Genomic DNA, 20319 nt, shown 5'->3' with positions numbered 1-20319 from the left:
AGAAAAGCGGGCAGGGTCACCCCCCCCAACCCCAAGCTCTGCTCACCTGTTAGACAGTGACACCGGCCATCACCTGGGGCAGCGGTGGGGCCCACCTGGGGAGGAGGGTCTGTGTGTGGGACCCTGATCCACCAGCTCTGGGGCTCTGGGGACATAAGCCATCTGGAGGCTGTGCCCCCCCGCCCTGAACCCAGCCCTGCAATTTCCACAGAAATACACTGAGGAGGTGCTGTCAGCCGCAGATCCTTCGCAGCCACCCCCGCCATCCCTGCAGCATTTCCTGGAGCAGCCGGTGGAACGGGTCCAGCAGTACCAGGCCCTCCTCAAGGTAGGCACGGCCGGCCAGGGGCTGCGGGGCCACCCCCATGCCCAGCCACCCCAGGTCTCGCCCTGACCCGCAGTCTCCCCCAGGAGCTGATCCGCAACAAGGCGCGGAATGGACAGAACTGTGCACTGCTGGAGCAGGCCTACGCAGTGGTGTCAGCCCTGCCGCAGCGTGCCGAGAACCAGCTGCACGTGTCGCTCATGGAGAACTACCCGGGCACCCTGGAGGCTCTAGGCGAGCCCATCCGCCAGGTCTGGGGCTAGGGGTGCAGTGGAGGGCCTGGGCAGGTGGCCAGGGCTTGTGGAGGGCTGGACTCCAGGCTGGGCATGGCTGACCACAGGCTCACCGCTCTCCCAGGGCCACTTCATTGTGTGGGAGGGGACACCGGGTGCGCGGATGCCGTGGAAGGGCCACCACCGGCATGTCTTCCTGTTCCGCCACCACCTGGTGGTCTGCAAGCCCAAGCGGGACTCGCGCACTGACACCTTCAGCTACGTCTTCCGGAACATGATGAAGGTTTGCAGGGTGCCAGCGGAGCCTGGGTGGGCAGAGGGAGGCCATGCAGGATGTGCAGGCAGGTGGAGGCTGCTGGCCGGTCCTGCAGCCCAGTCCTGGGTGACCATGGCTCAGCCTGCATCCTCCCCCCACAGCTGAGCAGCATCGACCTGAATGACAAGGTGGAGGGCGATGACCGTGCCTTCGAGGTTTGGCACGAGCGGGAGGACTCAGTACGCAAGTACCTGCTGCAGGCGCGGACGGTCATCACCAAGAACTCCTGGGTGAAGGAGATCTGTGGCATCCAGCAGCGCCTGGCCCTGCCCGTGTGGCGTGAGTGCCTGGGCTCATGAGGCGAGGCTGGATGGGAGGCTGAACCTTTCAGCCTGGCGGTCTGGCTTGCGGGCACCCAGGTTGGCAGGTCCTGAGCCCTGGCGCCCTGCCCCTACCTGGGCAGGCACAAGGGAAGGGGCTCGATTCTGGGGCAAGTGGCTCTCTCTACCCTTGGTTAGCCCAGCCTCTCGGGAGCCCTTAGTCAGAGTGTAGGGCTGGCCCTGACCAGAATTGAGGGGAGCCTCGAGGTTCACTTGGGGCTTTCCAGCACAAGGCAGGTGACCAGACTGTGTTAGGAATGTGAAGGGCCCGGAAGTTCCTCGCTTAGAACAGGAGAGACGATCCCATTTCAACATGCCCTCTTTTTCCACAGTCCCTACCACTCCTCAGTATACAGCCAACCTGTGTCGCTCACCCTAATGCCCATCCAGGCCCTAGTGTGGTACTATGGATAAAGGCTCACAAGGGGTGGTATCTGTTGCAACCACATCCTTGGTCATGGGGCTGTGGCCCTGCCAGGTGTGCACCTGAGGGGACGGGTGAGTGCTCCAGGCCCTGTGTATGTATCCCCAGGCCCCCCGGAATTTGAAGAGGAGCTGGCCGACTGCACGGCTGAGCTGGGCGAGACAGTCAAACTAGCCTGCCGTGTGACGGGCACACCCAAGCCCATTGTGAGCTGGTACAAAGGTAGGCATTTGGGGGCCAGTGGATACTGATCTTGCAACAAGCAAGAGCTGCCCAGAGGGAATCAGGCTGGGCAGGGGACCAGGGATCCAGGGTGGGACCTCTCTGGTCTTGGTCCTTGCATGCCAGCAGGAAGGAAAAGCGGGTGGCTGCAATGCCCAGGCTGAGGGGCTGGACACAAGAGACAGGCCTCCTGTTCCAGTCTCCTGCTCCTGAATCAAAGACAGGCTGGCCAGCGTGCACGGGTGGATGAGGTGGGACAGAGGCGGAGGCTGCTTAGGTATGCATCGTGTTTCTGACGCAGTGACTCTGCCCACCACCGAATCTCACTCATTAGCTCTCTCATTTGCCATGTTTGTGCTGAGTGCCCAGGTACCATTCCAGGTGCAGGGAAGGTGCAGTGAACAGGCAGATCAACCTTGTCCAAGGAGGCTGACCTTCTAGGGGAGGAGACAGATGACAAGCACATAGACAAATGTGTAATATTTGTGACCAGCCAGAGAAATAAGGCAGAGTGAAGGGCAGAGAGTAGTCATCATGCAGACATGTTGGAGGAACTCCAAATAGGCAGTGAGGCTCCAGGAGGACAGGGGAGGGGGAGGCACTGAGGCAGGTGTAGTGGGGAATGAGGCTGGGGAATGCTGGGCCTTGAGGGCTGCCGTGTGGGTCTCAGATTTGACTCTGTGTGTGATGGGAGCTGCAAAGTTTGGGGGTCCCCAGGAACACCGAGGTCAGGAGCCCAAGACCATTCTCACTGGACACGAACTGCAAGGTTGGGGGTCCCATAACCGCCTTCAGGTTCAGTGATTCACTAGGACTCACAGAACTCAGCAGAGCCGTTCCACTCAGGGTTCTGGTTTACTGCAGTAAAAGGGAAGAGGCACGTGGGGTGGGGTCCAGTTGGGGAACCAGGTATGGTCCAGATGTCCCCCCCGTGGAGTTGTGTGGACATGCCTGTTTCTGTCAGTACAGATGTGTGCCATCACACGGAGTGTGGCCAACCAGGGACGCTCACTTGTTGAGCCTTGTTGTCCAGGGTTTCTGTTGGGGCATTCACGTAGGCTGACCACCTGCATGGCTGACCTCAATCTCTGGCCCCTCTGAGGTCAAGCTGATGCAGTATGGCCTAAAGCCCCCACCCTAAATCACAGTGTGGCATAGACCATCTGGCATGGTCCAGGTTCCCAGGTAAACCAAGATACTCTTATTAGGCCTCACCTGGCTGGCAGGTAGGTCTCCTCCGGGCTGGCAGGTAAATCCTGAATCCTTAGTTCAGTCCCAGTAGCCGAGTCCGTCCTGGTTTTGGAGGAGCTGTCCCAGGGAAGTCAGTCCTCCTGTCCTGCTTGTTCACAGCCAGCTGGGGCATTTGTTCACCCACGAATGGCTAAGGATGGGGCTGGAGAAGACATGCAGGGGCACTTTGCTGGGACATGAAAGAGGGGCCGTCCCAGTCCCACTGTCAGAGCTTCAGGCCAGAGTCAGTGGAACAGCAGCTGGTCCCCCGCAGCAGCCTGGGGATCGTCCTTCTGGAGTCTGTGGGGTCCTGGTGTCTGTGGAGCTCCCTTCCCAGCTGCCTCACAGAACCCATATGTAGTGCAGCTCCATTTCCCTGCCATCCCTTCTCACACCCCAAACTTGCACCTGTGACGATGTGTCCAGAGAGACAAAACCATCCCATAAAAGTTATTTAGAAGTAAGAATGAGCCCCTCAGCCGCCACCTTTCAGCTGGGCTGCCCCCAGGAAAGTGTGCCCGCCGGGCTGCATCGGAGGGGAATGAGGGATGCACCATGCCCAGGAACAGTCAGAGTGGGATCCCAGGTTCCCAGCTGTATCCAGACAATCCACTGACCATTACCCTGTGAGCAGCTTGCAGGCTTTGACCCCCTCTGAGGACAGCTGTGTCCAGTGAGTAGAGGAGGCAAGGGACAGTCAGACGGTCAATTCATGCTGGGCAGCTTCTGTGAGAGACGACACAGGTTCTCAAACCGCAGGTGGTCCAGGCAGCGTACACAGCCATGTGGTGTGGCCAGAGCTGGCCATTCACCGACCTAAAGCAGCATCTCAGTTGGAAACACCACAGATGGCCCTGAGAGGCACCCATCTGCTAGATGGGGGGTCCACCCCAAGTGATGTGCACCCCCCTCATCTCAGAGCCTCTCTCAGCAGTCCCCTGTCTGGCATGCACTGGAACTCAGTGCCACGTGCAATGCAACGGTTCCACACAGGAACCCTGGTGGGAGCCCTATCAGTAGCCTCACTTTGCCTCCATGGTTCACGGACCCAAGGAAGGGTGTCTTCAACCCACCTGTCTATAGCCTGTTAAGTGTCAAACCACATAGCCAGGGCGTTCACAACATCTCAAGGTCAGTGAGCACATAACCTTTGCCAGGAAAAGTAGCATCTGGCAGGAGAAATCAGACTCACCAGCCAGCAAAATGTCATTCATTTGGCAGAAGCTTGAGTGTCGGGGGTGAGGGCCAAGTCCTGATCCACGCGCCCCCCCCCCCCGGGGGGGCAGCGAGCAGGGAGCAGAGAGCACCAGCGATGTGTATTAGAGATCATGCCCATGCGAATGCAGGGACCTCTGGTCTTGGTCCTTGCATGCCAGCAGGAAGGAAAAGCAGGTGGCTGCAATGCCCAGGACTCCCACCAGGAGCTGTTAGCCTGCACAGCAGACCCTGTTACAGCCACCCTGTCCAAGCCAGCTGGAGCCACAGGACCAGTGACTGGATTGGGCTGGTGACAATCTCCTGCCAGCCACCACTCTCTCTGGCTGTTGATTTTGGACTCGGCCTCTCTCGTTAGCTTGGCTCCTTTCACATCACCCAGGAGGCCTGGAACTTCCTTTCTCCTCCTGGGGTTCTGTTGGCAATCTTGGGAAGTGACAGGTTGCTGGGCTGGACCTGGTTACATGCTCTATAGCCACCTATCCAAGTGTAGGGTGTCCCCACCCTTGTGTGGAGCAGGGAATTCCGAACAGAGGTAGAAGCCACAGTCACAGCACCCTGACTTGACCCCAAGGTGACATTACTTTTCCTGCTCTCTGGGAACCTTGCTCACATCCCATCAGTGGAATCAGATGCCTGTGTCCAGCAGAGCCATCAAAATCCAAGTTCTCCCCCTGCCTCAGGTGCCTGGCATATCAGATGGGCATGTAGGGCTTCTGGTCCCTCTGGGCACAGGGAGACGAAGGCCCACTTATGATTTTTTTTTTTTTTTTTTTTTTTTTGCGGTACACGGGCCTCTCACTGTTGTGGCCTCTCCCGTTGTGGAGCACAGGCTCCGGACGTGCAGGCTCAGCGGCCATGGCTCACGGGACCATCGGCTCCGCGGCACATGGGATCTTCCCGGACCGGGGCACGAACCCGTGTCCCCTGCATCGGCAGGCGGACTCTCAACCACTGCGCCACCAGGGAAGCCCCATCTTCTGATTATTTTTCTCTTAAACAGAGGTGAAGGTGGAGGACGAGGAAGGGGCCAGGGATGGAACAAGACACACTTCCATAGCTCAGTAATATCCAGTGTTTTGGGCTCACTCAAAGCCCTAAACGGGCAGCAAGATTGTCACTACTGATCCCATCTGTTTTAGCTTCAGGGACCGCTTGACTTAGAAACCACATCACATTGTTCTCAGGGGCTCTGTGCCCCTTGCCTGGCTGGGGTTTAATTTGCATGGTGGTGACCTTTTGGATGGGATCCACTTAGCAGGGGTTTCCACTGGCCCAGAGCCATGGTAACACCTCCCATCCTCTTTCTGGGTCTTCCCATAAGGGCTGAGTAGGTTTTCCAAGGAGGCAGAGCCACCTGTCAGGAAGCACTTACATCTCTTTGGATCACCTTCTCCAGTGTGTCACCAGCATTCTAGACACCATCCAGGTGCCACGAGCCCATGTGCCAGCTATTGATGGTTCCCTGTAGAGGTTTGTCTATATCAGGGAGTTGTCCCGAGCCAGGGTTCACAGCAAACACTGAGGTCCTTTACTGTTAACTCTAAAAGAATGCTGCACGTGTTTGGTGCCCATGCCTCTCACCCCTGAGTTCTCGCCCTGCTCCTACCTGCATTCTGCCCATCAGGATTGGTGATGGCTCTCTCTTTGCACTCGGTGTAGGTGTGTGTTTCTGTGACTGGGGTAAGAAGGGAATGGAACCTTCCTGGGACTCAGCATGGGTTCTAATATTTGTTGGGAAGTGGGGCTGGCCTGAGGCTGAACCAGCAGTGTCCCCGCCGCAAGAAAAGAGTAGATCCACCAAGGCACTATTCAAGTGTCTGTCTCTGAGCCCACTTAGTGCTCAGATTGCAGCCACCTGCTCAGTTTCTCTCCACTCACAGCAAATAGCTGTTTCCTGCCCAGCTGACCATGAAGTGTGGTCAGTATGTTCACCACTGATTCCTGTGGACCTCCCTCATGTTCTGTTAACTGGCCCACAGGCCACTTTCTTTCTCTTTTGGGATGCTGTGTCTCTGACAGGTATCCCTTCCTTGCTGCCAAAATTGCAGATCAGAAACTGTGAGATGTTTCTTGGCTTGCAAGCCAGCAAGCCAGCCTACCAGCCAGATACAAACAAAAGACACAAGACCCCAGGTCAGAGACAAAGGCTGTTTCTCACAGCAAAAGCAGCGTGGGCTGCCCATGCCTTGATCTGCACATCCAGGGACCAGATGTCAGCTTCATGCAGTGGGTTGTACCACAAGAGAGAACCCCCAAGTTTTAGGAGATGCTGAGCTTTTCTGGGGCTACTGGCACATCTTCCCATCCTTCCCTCCAGAGCAAGAAGTGACTTATGGCCCTGGAAGACAAGCAAATGTCTCATAGAGAAGGAAGGTGAGGGCTTGTTCCTGCTGCCCTGGATGGCTCCTGGGGTGTCAGTGCTTGCGGTAGGTGTCTTTGCCCAGAGGATCTGACTGTGCAGGAATGCCAGAAGTCCATGGAGAATTGTCTTCTGACAGCAAGATGAAGACTGAGATTTGACCACAGATTGACAGTGTCACCGGTAGCCTTGTCAAGGGCTGTTTTGTGTGCGAGGCGAAAGCCAAGAGGTGTGGGTTTGGGAAAGGATGGAAAGGGAAGCACCTGGAGACAGAGAGTGAGAACAACTCTTTCCTGGAATTATCATACAGGGGCACAGAGAAATGAGGTGATAGCTGGAGGCTTTTGGGGGGATATATTTTTAAATTGTTTCTTAAGGTTCCCTGTGAATCAGAAGTCAAGGTGCTGCTTATGAACTGTTATAACTTAAACAACCTTGTTCAGAAAGTACAGAGTTATTGGAAAGTGTTCAGCTATGAAATTTTACATATTTATGGAGGAAAGAATTCTTTGTAGTGAAAGATGCACATCTCACCATCCCTCTCCCAGATAAGAAACGTGTTACAGCTGGACATGTTAGATGGCCATTTGGATGAGGGTGATTAAAGAACTGGGTGGGGGCTTCCCTGGTGGCGCAGTGGTTGAGAGTCTGCCTGCCGATGCAGGGGACACGGGTTCGTGCCCTGGTCTCGGAAGGTCCCACATGCCACGGAGCGGCTGGGCCCGTGAGCCATGGCCGCTGAGCCTGCGCGTCTGGAGCCTGTGCTCCGCAACGGGAGAGGCCACAACAGTGAGAGGCCCGCGAACCACAAAAAAAAAAAAGAAAGAAAGAAATGGGTGGTGTCCGAGTATGTCTACTAGGTGGGGTCAGTACCTTGGAGGCCCCTGGATAGTTGCAGAGTCATTGGTGAGGTGATTGAGGGTCTGGTTATCAGAAGGAGATGTCCTCTCCTTGGGTTTGGGTCCTCCAGCCTGGCCCCTGCCTCCAGCTAAGAGCCTGCCTTTAAGAGGCTACACTGTGCCCAACGAGGTCTGGGGAAGCAGATGGGGGGCGGTGCGCCACGTCTCCATCCAGGGCTCCAGGTCAGCTTGTCTGGCTAGACCCCTGGCAGGGAACCCACACTGGCTCTTGTGTTGCAGGGGCAGCCTCCTCCATCAAACCCTGCGACTGTGACCCCCAGGCAGGCCCAGTCTCTTGTCCCTGTTGGGGTTCCCTCTGTGACGGCCCTCCTCTCCTTTCCAGATGGGAAGCCAGTAGACGTGGACCCTCATCACATCCTCATTGAAGACCCTGATGGCTCGTGTGCCCTCATCCTGGACAACCTGACTGGTGTCGACTCTGGCCAGTACATGTGCTTTGCAGCCAGTGCTGCTGGCAATGCCAGCTCCCTGGGCAAGATCTTGGTGCAAGGTGAGCCCTGGGGGGAAGGCCAGAGTGTGAGTGCCCAGGCCCCCCCTCTGGGCATTGGAAGGGTATCAGCCCTCATGGGGGGGGCACGGGCCTGTGGATGGAGCTGGCAGGGGGTGGGTGTGAACATCTTACTGAGGTCGGGGGACTCGCTGGTGGGCGTGGGGTCCTGCTCCGTCATGGTGTCTCTCTCTGTCTCTGTCTCTCTCTGTATCTCTATGTCTCTATCTGTCCATCTCTCTGCCTCCATCTCTTTTTTGTTTCTTTCTCTGTATTTCTGTATCCATTTCTGTGTCTCTCTCCTTCTATCTATCTGTCTCTCTCTGTCTTTTTGTCTCCCTGTATCTCTGTTCCTCTGTCTGCATCTCTCTGTTTCTGTGTCTCTCTCTATCTGTCTATCTCTTTCTCTCTGTGTCTCTGTCTCTTTCTCCATCTCTCAATCTCTGTCTCTCTCCCCTCTCCCCACATTCGCTGGATCCTGCAGTCCCGCCTCGGTTTGTGAACAAGGTCCGGGCAGTGCCCTTTGTGGAAGGAGAAGATGCCCAGATCACCTGCACCATCGAAGGTGTCCCACACCCTCAGATCAGGTGGGCCAGGCAGCTTGGGACCAGGGTGGAGGTGGGCAGGTGGGCCTGCCCTGGGGCCATCCTGCCTGCCTGAAAAATGAGGGTGGGCAGCCCGTTCACTGGGTTGGGGTAGGCTGGACACAGAACCTCAGCCTTTCCGATGAGAAGTGGGCGTGATGGGGCTGCAGCACGTTCTGAACACAGCTCTAGCTGCAGCGAGGAGGACAGAGGATGTTGGGTGGGTGGCATTCAAGAGGGATGTAAGGGATGTCCTCTGTAAGGACATCTGGATCTGCAGGGTGGGTGAGGGGAGGGTCCTGAGTATGGGGGACTTGGGGAGACCCCACCTGACCACCCCCGGGGTTGGCTTTAGGTGGTACAAGGATGGGGCCCTGCTGACCCCTGGGGGCAAATACCAGACCCTGAGTGAGCCCCGCAGCGGCCTGCTGGTGTTGGAGATCCAGGCAGCTGGCAAGGAGGACCTGGGCCTCTATGAGTGTGAGGTGAGGAGGGTGGGCCCAGGGGGAGGGGGCTGAGGGGACCTGTCTTGGGGATCCTGCCTGGTTACCACCATTCCTGACCACAATGAGAGAGGGGACAGCAGACCACTGTCACCCACCATCCATGATGAGGGGACACCAGGCCACTGTCACCCACTGCCCATGATGAGGGGACAGCAGGCCACTGTCACCCGTTGTCCATGATGAGGGGACAGCAGGCTACTGTCACCCACTGTCCATGATGAGGGGACAGCAGGCCACTGTCACCCACTGTCCATGATGAGGGGACAGCAGGCCACTGTCACCCACTGTCCATGTTGAGAAGACAGGGACGGAGGAGGCGGGCCCTGGGTGGAGCCCCCTCAGTCCCCATGGCCCGGGGGGAGCTGGCAATGGTCTGGGGAAGGTGTGTGCTGTGGTTCTTCCTGGCTGCTAGCTACTGCTGCTGCCGGCAGCCTTCATGGGGGAAGTGTGGGGCCTGCTCCGCATGGCAACTCTCAGGGAAAAAATGGACCCATGTCAGCTCTGGACCTGTGCTGTCCATTTCGGTCACTGTTGTCCACACACAGTGATTTAAATTTAAATCAGTTAAAGTTAACTCTAGGTGAAGATTCACTTCTATTTCAAGTACTCAGAGCCCACGTGGCCACTACACTGGACAGAGCAGATAGTGTCCCCACCATCACAGGAAGCTCCTGGTCAGCGCTGGGGACACAGTGGCTCGCCCGGTACCCTTTTCCCTGTGGTCAGGCTCTGCAGCTCTAGGAACAGCCGTGGTGGGCCCCCCATGCTACAGCTGGCCTGTACGGCCTCCAAGAGACTGCCCAGGCCCCCTGGGGAGCCACGGGCTCTAAGTGAGCCTCTGCTGTCTGCCCTGCAGTTGGTGAACCGGCTGGGCTCCAAACGGGGCGGCGCGGAGCTGTTCATGCAGAGCCCGGCGCTGCAGGCCCGAGAACAGCACCACGTGGAGCAGCTCGCTGCCGTGGAAGGTGAGTGCTTCCTCTGCCAGTCTCGGCCTGGGCTGGACCCGCCCTATGCCTGGGCAGCGCCAGGTGGGGTGAAACCATCAGCGCCTCTAATCAGAGCACACTTCCTGGATGAGGGGAAGCAAGGACGGAGGAGGGGATTCAGAGGTTGAGGGGCAAGCACTGGTTGCCAGTTCCTGACTGGAGCAGCATGTATGTGGGCCGGAGGAGGGTGGGCTGTGAACCCAGAGCCTGGGGAAGGCTGGAGGGGCAGTCCGAGGGGCTGGGGCCCTAAGCCCTGCTCACCATCCCTGGGGGAATAACAAGTGCATACAAAGCCCAGACCTGGGTCCTGAGAAGCCGGCCAGGCAGTGGTCGGAGGGGTATTATAGGATGGGTGGCAGGGATGGTAAGAGGGACGGCTCCACAGAAGCAGGCTGCTGGATCCCAACTTGGCTCCTGGGAGAGGGAACAGGTGTCAGGGTCCTGATCCTTCCACACTGGGTGGGGCTGGCCGAGGAAAAGAGAGAATGCCGTGGCTTGGCCTCCCTGGCCTGGCCTGGGCCAGGCTGCGAGGGGTCTGGGCTGCAGAATGGGCCTCATCAGGGAGCCGTGTGCTCCCGGGCAGGAGGTGAAGGGTGGCAAGATGCCTCACTCCTCCACTCACGCTTGGCTCCAGGGTCCCAGCTGGGCCCAGCCCGGGGATGGCCCAGGGCAGGCAGCAGCCCCAGGGAGAGTTTCTCCCAGTCTGAACCGCCTCACCCGGAAGGGGCTGCCAGGACAGATGTTGAGCCTCCCATCCTCGGGGGCATGCAAGCAGAAGCTGTACTAAAAAAGCTGGTGGAGCTGCAGCTCTCACAGTAGGATGGGCTGGGAGATACGTGTCCTCCCAAGTCCTGAAAGTTGGCTTCTCTGACGCCTTGAGCCACCGGATCAATCCCTCCCAGGGCCCAATGTGCAGGGGCTGCTGTCTGTCTGGACCCTCACAGAGTCGGCCACCTGGCGCCAGGAGCTCAGCCTTGTGGCCTTTGACGCCCTCTAGGGACTCTTCCTTCCCTCGTGGGCAGGGATCCTGTTCCTCAAGCCCCAAAGGGCACCGGTCCAGCCGGTTCCCATCGGAGGGCCCCATGGCATCTGCCAGCACCTCTATCCTGCCCTGTGGCATCTTACGTCGGACAGATCAGGGCTCAGCATGCACCTCAGCACACCCTCTCGACTGGTGACAAGCACGTCCTACAGAGCTATTTACTTCATTGTCATGATGGGTCTCTGTCAAGGTCCCGTGGACACAGGGTGTGGAGGACGGGCGGCCCACCTGTGCCGGAAATGGCTTTCGTGCCTCATGAGGAGAGGCCAGTCTTCACAGACCCTGGAATTGGAGCCCGCTGCCTCCTGCTTCCTAACCCTATCCTGCCGCTTCATCATTAACCCGGTGGTTCTGCAGCCAGGACGGGCCCTGGCTGGCCCTGTGGGGTGGGGCGCTGCCCTTTCGCTTGTGAAACTGCGCAGGGCCAGGAGCCGCACTTTGCACAGCTGCACCCCTTCCACAGCCAGTACTCACTGGAGCCCAGAGGCCACCTGGTGGCAGGTTAGGTCAGGAACAAAGGTGCCAGGAATGTAGCAGCCCACAGGTGCCCTAGCCACCCCCCCGCAAAAGCAACAGAATGAGGCCCCTGTCAGGGAGGGTGAGGCAAGGAGCCCTGGATCTCTCACTGCTTGGACTACAGACCACAACAAGTTGGTGCTCTCTGGGCCCGACTAAGTCTAAACACACAGGATATTTTGGCTGGATCCCATTCTCTCTTCCAGTGGACTCGTCTCTCTCCAGGAGGCAGCTTGCACAAGCACATACGGACACACACACGTGTGCATGCAGACACACACATTAGCATGGACACACACAAACACGCACAGTAAATGTGGCTCCCAAGTGCCATACAGACACAGCTGGTACATTTACTTCACGTTCATCTAACCGGAGACGAGGTTAAGATACCCACAGTCATCTAAGGGAAGTTCTTTTTCTATGTGGCACTGCAACAGAGCAGAAAATCCCATCGACCAGGAACTAGGAGGCTGTGCGCCCCAGGCCATGCCACTGGACTTTTTTGAGCCTCCCCCTCAATTTTCCCCACAGGATGGCGAGAGGGACTGTTGAGATGTATGGGTGCTGGTAGCTGGTGGGCTGCCTGCTATCCAGCTGGGCAAGGCTGGGAGAGGCATCTCTGTGCCAAGCCTCACCCTGTCCAAAAGCTACAGAGGAAGAGGCCTCGAGATGGTGGGGAGTAGTTGCTGCCAGGTCCCCAATGGGTCCCGCCCTGTCCCTGGGACGTGGGTCCCCTATCAGCAAAATGGGAACCACAGGCCGTATCCTGCTGGCTCCAGCAAGGAGGAAAGCTAGGAAAGTCAAGAGACAGTTGAATTTGTGGGGTGCTCCTATGGGAAGACCTAGGTTTCCCTGCTCACTCAGAGCTCAGGACCCTGCTCAGGCATCCTCAGGTCACTCCCAGAGGGACAGGACTCAGATGTGCTACCTCTAGGACTCCGGAGTCATTCTGCCCTGGAGAGACGCCCTTTGGTCTTTAGATTTTTTTTGTGAAATAGGCACCAGCCACCCCGGTCCCAGTTTGGCTATCAGCCACAGGCCATTCCTTTTCCCTCTCTAGGCCTCGGTTTCTATGAAAAGTGGAACTTCAGGCCTGACAAGTTCACAGGGCTCCCTGGGCACATGGGCTGAAGGAAAAGCTTGGATTTCTGTGTGGGCAGCCTAGACAGAGCCCTTACTCTCCTTGAAGCTCCTGCAAGAACCCCTCAAGAGGGATTCTTCCCTCACGTGGGACACACTGTTATCACAACTCCTCATTCCCCAGCCACTCAAGGCAGGCATTATCACCTCCATTTCAAAGATGAGGGACCTGGGACTCTAAGCTGAGACATTGCTACCAGGGCCACACAGTCAGGCAGGGTTTGGATCCAGTTTCCTAAGCTGAGCAGGTTACCACCCTGCCATGCCACTCAGATAGCTCAGCCCCCAAACACCGGCTGATCTGTAACCCTCGCTATTCCGACTGTTTTCTTTGTAGTCACTGAGCAGGAGACTAAAGTCCCCAAGAAAACCGTCATCATGTAAGTGCAGGCGTGTTCCTAACCTTCCTTCTGACTGCAGTGCTCCCTGCATGCCCACTAACCTCCCTGGACCTTGCCTGTGGAGCTTGGCCCCTTGCTTGCCTGACTGCTTTGCCCACATGGCCTTTGTTCACCACGCAGACTGCCAACACCTCGCAGATACTCCCAGGGCATTCACCTCCCCCGGGCCCTTGGCTACCTTCACACTTCAAAGCTGTCTCTTCCAGGGTCTAAGTACCCTTTTCATGGCCCCGTTGCCTCAGCAGGGTAGACTTACTCTGTGTACGTCACAGTGGCTCACCCAGGGCTTGGACCCAGAATCATGCCAGTTAGCGGGGAGCAGGGACTGAAAGCTGCTTCCCCCAGTGTACTAGAGGCAGAATGCTACCCTAGGATACCCTAGGGCATTGTCCAATGGAACTTTCTGTGATGATGGAAATAATCTATATTTACACAGCCCACTACAGCAGCTACTAGCCGCGTGTGGCGACTTGTCTAGTGTGACTGAAGAACTAGATTTTTAAATTTATTCGATTTTCAACACTTTGAAGTTAATTAAAATAGCATAACCATAGTGAACAGCACAGCTCTAGGGCCCTCAGAGGTCTCCAAACTCAGCCCTCACACTAGGAATATGGGGACACTGAGGTTCAGGGAAGAGAGGAGGCTTGCTGAGGGTGGCTCACAACTGGAAGCCAGCCGAGAACTCATTTCCTCAGTGCCACACCCACTGTCCCATTCTCCATCCTTCAGTGCCTTCAAGGCTGAGGAGAAGCCACGCATGTTGTTGATAATTAAATAATACAAGAGGTCCAGAGCTAGGTGAACCCACAGAAGGCAGGATTGGTCTTGACCTGGATAATCTGGAAGGACTTCCAGTAGGAGATGTGTGAAGCAGATGGGTGGAAGAGCTTGTAAAATCCAGGAGGAAGAAAGACTATGATTTCCTAAAGCCAGGGGACTGGGAGGCTCCAGGATGGGGAACCTCTTAATTCCCCATAGGCATAAGACCTCCTATAGGTGCCTGCAGGTGGTGATATCGCTGGAGAATCCCGTCTTGATAAGCTCCTGGGTTAACCCTTCCGTGACGTTCTCGTTTCTCCCCCAAAGCAGATTGCCACCTCACAATAGATGGGTCTGCCTGGGGCAGAAGTAAGTCCCATCCCTGGAGGTACGCAACCATGCCAGGGCTTTACACAGATCACCTCTACCTTTCATCTGTGAGGGGAGCAGTGTTATTTACATTTTACGGAAGACAAAAGGAAGGAGCAGAGATGGGGCCGGGCAGCCCCGCTGAGGAGGCATTAGGGTGTCCTCGTGCTTATGGGAGGCTGGACTAGGTAACTCCCGAGGCAGTCTATTCCAGGCTTAGGGAGGTAGCAACCCTCACCCTGCAAGGAAGCGTGTACCCCTTCATCTTGAGGGATGGAGAGAGGCAACTGCCTGGCACAGCGTCCCAGCAAGGGCACGCCACACATTGCACCTGCGGCACGATGAGGGGCTCTAGGGAGCCAAGGGGTACCAGAAGGAAACGGGAGAGAGACCCCTGCCGCCTGGCAGCCTCAAATGCTGTGCCAGTGGCCTCAGAGCAGGGTGCCTACATGCCCTCGTGGGGGCAGCAGTGAGCGGAGCATGGGGGTGCATTTAGGAGGAGTGAGCCAGCTGTCCAGTTCCACTGGACTCACTGTCTTGGCTCAGCAAATCAGGCAGTGCGAGGCCAGCAGATGGGGCCTTGCCCAGGTTTGGGCAGTCTCTGAGCCAGGGACAAGCCTAGTGCCACTGAGTCTTGCGTGAAGCAGGAAGGCAGGCCTGTGGCCCTGAGTAGGCCATGTCTCCACGCCTCAGCTTCCCCGTGAGTTAAGGGGGCATGGCATTTCCCCTTTACCGGGTGAGGGTTGGAGGAGGCAGGATCTGTACTTGCTGTGTACCCCAAGGTGTGGCCACACATCTCTGGGCCCATGCCTGGGAGTAACTGCTCCTGTATGGAGCTGTGAGTTAGACAAAAGTAAAGCTGAACAAGAGACAGACAAAGTCCTAGTCATTGCAGGCAGCTGGTGACAGCACTGAGTTGCCACCATATGCATGCCGGGTCCCTCTGCCTGAACCCGAGAGGAAATGCAGGTCCTGGGGCCCAGGAGAGCTGTGTGTTACTAAATGTGTTCCTGCTCCCTGCCTATTACTCATTGCACCCTCAGCACCTGGCAAGGTCTGGTGTACTGGTTGGCATAGGAAGGCCTGGACTGACTGGTGGGCTTCTGACTCTTGGCTCTGGGCAAGTTTCGAGCCCTTTTCAGCCTTGTCTGCACCTGTAAAAGGGGGTCAGACCCATCCACCAGAATTGCTGCAAGGTCCCTGGCCAGCGCCCCATGCACACTCACGTGCAAATGGACTTGAGTTCTATCTCCTCGTCCCCTTCCATCCCCCTCCTGTTTTGGGAAATGGAGCCCAAGAGGGAGGCGGACTTGTCTGAGGTCACACAGCCCATGACTGGCCAAGCCATGCCTAGAGCCAGGTGTCCTTGCCCGGCCTCACATCCCCAGACCTGGAGGCCATGAGCACAGGCCACGGGTCAAGACTCTGACATTCCTCCTGCGCCTGCGGCATCAGCTGCCCAGCCTGTCCCTAACCGAGGATCACTGAGGCACCTGCCGTCTGAAAGCCCCTCTAACCCCCACCACCCTCCTGCCATGTTACAAAGCACAAAGCACTGATGGGCTCAACAAGGAGGGCTGTGTGGCTTGCACCCCTTCATTAGCTCTGTAAGGAGGGCTGGTGTCTCCAAAATGAGACAGCCATAAACAAGGAGGGGAGATTGACACATGACGTTACAAACCGGTCTGGGGTTTGGAGGTACCTGCGTGATATAGCATGGGCTTCCCCTGATGCCTCAACCCTCATTTTGAGATCTGTACACTAGAGCCTGAGGTTGGCCAGATGAGACTCTGTGCTTTGTTTCTTTGGTTCTCTGGATGGGGATCTGGAGGTCCGGCTTAAGCCCACGTGTAGGAGTTAGTTTATGCAGTTTCGCCACTTGCTTGCTTGTACATTAACCTGATCTCTCTCGCTGGCCCCCGAATGTGCTGATGGCAAGGGCGCTGGGTGAGGCTGTGGGTCTCTGTGCCTATCTCCTCTCGGCCCTCTCCCCACAGAGAGGAGACGATTACCACTGTGGTGAAGAGCCCCCGTGGCCGACGCCAGTCCCCCAGCAAGTCTCCCTCCCACTCCTATCAGCCTGCCAGCCTGCCCAAGCCAGGCCTGTTGGCCCCTGAGCTGCTGCCCTCGCCAGGAGCCAGCCAATCCTGCAGGCCCGAGGCAGAGCCAGGCTGGAGGCCCACTGTGCCCACTCTGTACGTGACGGAGCCCGAGGCCCACGTGTCAGCCCTGCCTGGGGACGCTGGGCCCCAGCCCAAATGGGTGGAGGTCGAGGAGACCATTGAAGTTCGGGTGAAGAAGACTGGCTCGACGGGCGCGTCTCTGGCCAGAGAGACGCCTGGCAGCTCGGAGGGGCTTCTCTCCACACTGCCTGGCAGGATGCCTGGAGGAGACCCCAATACAAACAACTCCAACAACAAGCTGTTGACCCAGGAGCCCCCAGCCATGGCCAGTGTTGGCGAGCCCCTAGTCTTCCATGTGGAAACGGGGCCAGGGACCCCTGAGCTTTCCCCTCCCTGGGCTGCTGAAGAGGAGGCACCCCTGGAGGAGACAGAGGAAAGAGGTACCTACCAGATAGAAGAGCCCCTGAGTGCCGATGGTCTTCAGGGCCGGGACCCCAAGATCCTCACACACAACGGCCGTGCACTCACACTGGCTGACCTGGAGGATTACGTGCCCCAGGAAGGGGAGACCTTTGGCTGCAGCGGCCCCACGCCCAGTGCTTCCGATGACCCGCCCTGTGAAATCTCAGTGCTTCAGAGAGAGATCAGCGAGCCCACCGTGGGGCAGCCCGTCCTGCTCAACGTGGGGCTCCCGCCAGGTTCCCGAACCTCCCCTGGCTTCTTCACACGCACGCCCAGCTCCCGGGAGGCGTTTCCATCAGGGCCGCAGGACCTTGGCCCCAGGGGCATCTCCTTCTGCTTTCAGGAGGCCCGAGCTGGAGGTACCATGTCCCGGAAGCCGTCCTTCTGCACTCAGGTTCAGCACTCTGTGGACAGTGGCCAGAGCAGCTTCAAAACGGAGGTTTCCACCCAGACGGTCAGCTTTGGGACAGTGGGGGAGACTGTCACCCTGCACATTTGCCCGGATGAGGACGTGGACCCTAGCCCTTCCCAGGGCTGAGGCCAGGACCATCAGGAGCTGGGTGGCTAGGATTGAGACGAGAGACTCTTGGGGCTGGGACACCCCTGACTAAGCTGCCGTGGTTGCATGGGGCAGCAGAAAGAGGCAAATGGCTTTGGGGCCGAGGACCCTGCCTGGCACCAGCATCAACTCACCTCACAGCTGCCCTGGGTTTTCAACTCAGGAGAGAGTCCCAGAGCTGGCACCCCTCGGACACGTGTGCTCTGACCCTGCCCTGGCTCTCCAACAACTCAGGACACCTCCCTCCCCTTCCTCCCTGGGTGCTTCCTACCTCACAGGACTCGGTCTTCAGCTGAGGACATTGCACACATTTGTGATCTCAGAGTGTACCGAAGCTGCTCTGAGAGCACTGGCCGGAGTGACTCGCAGACTGCAGCTCTGGGTTCGGGGGCTCCAGGCACAGGGAAGGCACTTGGGCATCTTTCCTGCTCCGTTCATGAGGCAGTGGCTGCCACATAGGCCCTGTCTGCCCAGTGGCCAGGCCTGGCACAGCCCTGCCTCTCACCCAGGCTGGGGGTTCCAGCCTCCCTCTCGATAGGGGGCTTCCCCCAAGCCACATCTTACCCGTGAACGTTTTTTCTTGGCCTCCAGGAGGCCTGTGTGGGGCCCAGCTCTACAGACCCTCCTAGGCCTTTTCTACAGGGTGGGCCAGGGTCTCTGTGTGGGAGCAGCGTCCGTCAGTCGGCCCTGATGATGCTAATAAACTGGTTCCTTGCACTGTCTTTGCTCTGCTCTTTTTTGCTTCTCCACCTGGTGACTCCGATGACTCGGGAGGGAGGGGCCCTCCTGGCCTGGCCCTGGAGACCAACCAGTGGACAGCCCAGGCCCTTTCCGTTGACAGCCCTGGGTGGACCCTCAGCATCGACCTGTGGGTCCTGGCTAGTCCTGGGGATCCTGGGTGGAGACGTGATAGTTCGCCTGTCCGGCTTGCTCACATGTGGGCTAAGGGGCTGGTGACAGGTGCACACAGTGTGGCTGGGGCAGCACATAGTGGTTGCTCCTGCTGGGGGCCTCCTGTGCAGCTGGGTCCTTTGTCAGGACAGACATGGGGGTGTGATGTGTCAGGGCTCCTGATGACCTCCTTGGAGTGGGGAAGGACAGGATGGTTGCCCCAACGCCATAGAGGGCAAACGGATGGCAGCCTGCCCAGTTGCCTCTTCAGCCTGGTGGGCCCTAGGATACAGAAGATCAACAGGAGAGAGGCAGGGGAGAGCTCCGTAAAGGGGGACCTTCTAGAAATGGAGTGGTGGGCATCTCTGAATGGCCACACGGGGATGGCAGCCAGGTGGAGGAGGGAGCTGCACTGAAGGCTGAGGGCAGGAAGCCGAGACACAGGAGAGTCTGAAGGTTCCCGGGGCTGGCACCAGGTGAGAGTGTAATGGTCTGGGTCAGGCCAGGCTGCAGGTGGAAGGGAGAAAGCTGCTGGGTGGAGGACAGGGGCTGCCCTGGGAGGGCAGGAATGCAGCCTACCCTCTGAGGAGTTCATGGCTCCTAATCTGGCTGTCCCTAGCTTCCCTAGACTGTGGGGCTGGGTCCACTTGAGCCTGGGTGACCCAGTACCCTAGGATCCAGAGTGGGCTACAGAGCAAGGCCAGCCCCAGGATGAAGGGATGAGACTAGCTGAGACTGAGGGGCCACCCAGAGTGATGGGTGGGAGTCCAGGCCCAGCTGCCCCTATAGGAACTGACATTCTTGTGAGGGCATGTGTGTAACACCCCGCGGGTGGACCAGCCCTGAGCTTGCTGCCTGGAGTGCCATCTCCCCTGGCACAGTCTCGGGATCCCTTCTTCTCTCAGGGGCCTCCACCTTCGGCCCTTCCTGCACCCAATGTGTGGCTGGAGCAGGAAGGTGGGAAGGGTTGGCTGGGGTTGGCTCATCTGGGCAGTATCCCACTCCCCGGGCTCAGGCCAACCCTTACTCCTATGCGTGGACCTGCCTCTCCTACAGATGCTGCCATCGCACCCCCAGGTGCTCTGGGGCAAGAGGACCAGGAGAGCACATCCATCCAGAGGACACTGATGTGCCCTGAGGCTCCGGGACCCACCACAGGGGAACATACCAGCCCCGGCCCCAGACCTGGGGGGCCACCTGAACTCCAGGAGGCCGGCCAGAATCCCCCAGGAGTGGAGGCTGGGGATGCATCCGGTGAGGCCTGGCAGCAGGCTGAAGGCAAAGTACCACCTGCTTCCAGGACCACCCCCCCCACCCCTAACCTCCCCTCCGTTCTGACACCAACCTTGGTTAATTTGGGTGCCCATCCCATGGGGGTGAACTAGCAGAGCCTGGGGACCCCCGACATTCTGATGGTTCCACATGTTGGGGACTCTGGATAAGGCCCACCCCTCACTCAGCCTGTGAAACTAGAGGGGTGGATGGGTTCTGGGAGGTCCTTCCCACCCTGAGCATGTCTGTCCCAGGAGCCAAAGGCCTCCTGTGGTCAGCCCTCAGGGGACAGCTTGGGTACCCTGCGCTCCTGGGAAGGTGAGGAGGAAGAGGGAACAGAGAGTGAGAGGAGGAGGAGGGGAGAGATTAGGGAAAGAGGTAGAGAAGGGGAGGGGGGAGAGGAGAGGAGGGGGGAGAGGAGGGGAGGGGGGAGAGGAGGGAAAGGGGGAGAGAAGGGGAGGGGGAGAGGAGGGGAGGGGGAGAGGAGGGGAGGGGGGAGAGGAGGGAAAGGGGGGAGAGGAGGGGAGGGGGAGAGGAGGGGAGGGGGAGAAGAGGGAAGGGGGAGAGGGGGGGAGAGGAGGGAAGGGGGAGAGGAGGGGAGGGGGAGAGGAGGGAAGGGGGGAGAGGACAGGAGGGGGGAGAGGACGGG

The 20319-nt window shown here is 58.2% G+C and overlaps 1 protein-coding gene across 1 annotated transcript in view; it reads left to right on the top strand.

Annotated features, from left to right (window-relative positions):
• Nucleotides 1-20319, top strand: part of OBSCN (obscurin, cytoskeletal calmodulin and titin-interacting RhoGEF) — a gene marked incomplete at its 5' end in the record, with an annotated part of 121631 nt that overhangs the window by 88142 nt on the left and 13170 nt on the right. The window contains 15 exons of the mRNA XM_082834991.1: nt 212-328; nt 412-576; nt 683-841; nt 976-1153; nt 1727-1840; nt 7890-8057; nt 8539-8641; nt 8994-9123; nt 10001-10109; nt 11153-11304; nt 11595-11673; nt 13169-13211; nt 16361-17402; nt 19304-19355; nt 19455-19652. Coding sequence (XP_082691117.1) covers nt 212-328; nt 412-576; nt 683-841; nt 976-1153; nt 1727-1840; nt 7890-8057; nt 8539-8641; nt 8994-9123; nt 10001-10109; nt 11153-11304; nt 11595-11673; nt 13169-13211; nt 16361-17402; nt 19304-19355; nt 19455-19652 — 2809 coding nt within the window. The remainder of the gene's footprint in view (nt 1-211; nt 329-411; nt 577-682; nt 842-975; nt 1154-1726; nt 1841-7889; nt 8058-8538; nt 8642-8993; nt 9124-10000; nt 10110-11152; nt 11305-11594; nt 11674-13168; nt 13212-16360; nt 17403-19303; nt 19356-19454; nt 19653-20319) is intronic.

This window comes from Leucopleurus acutus (genome assembly GCF_964270905.1).
Source record: "Leucopleurus acutus genome assembly, chromosome: 3".
Taxonomy (NCBI): Eukaryota; Metazoa; Chordata; class Mammalia; order Artiodactyla; family Delphinidae; genus Leucopleurus; species Leucopleurus acutus.
The sequence above is the reverse complement of the archived record's forward strand: the minus strand, read 5'-3'. Positions and strand labels throughout refer to the sequence as shown.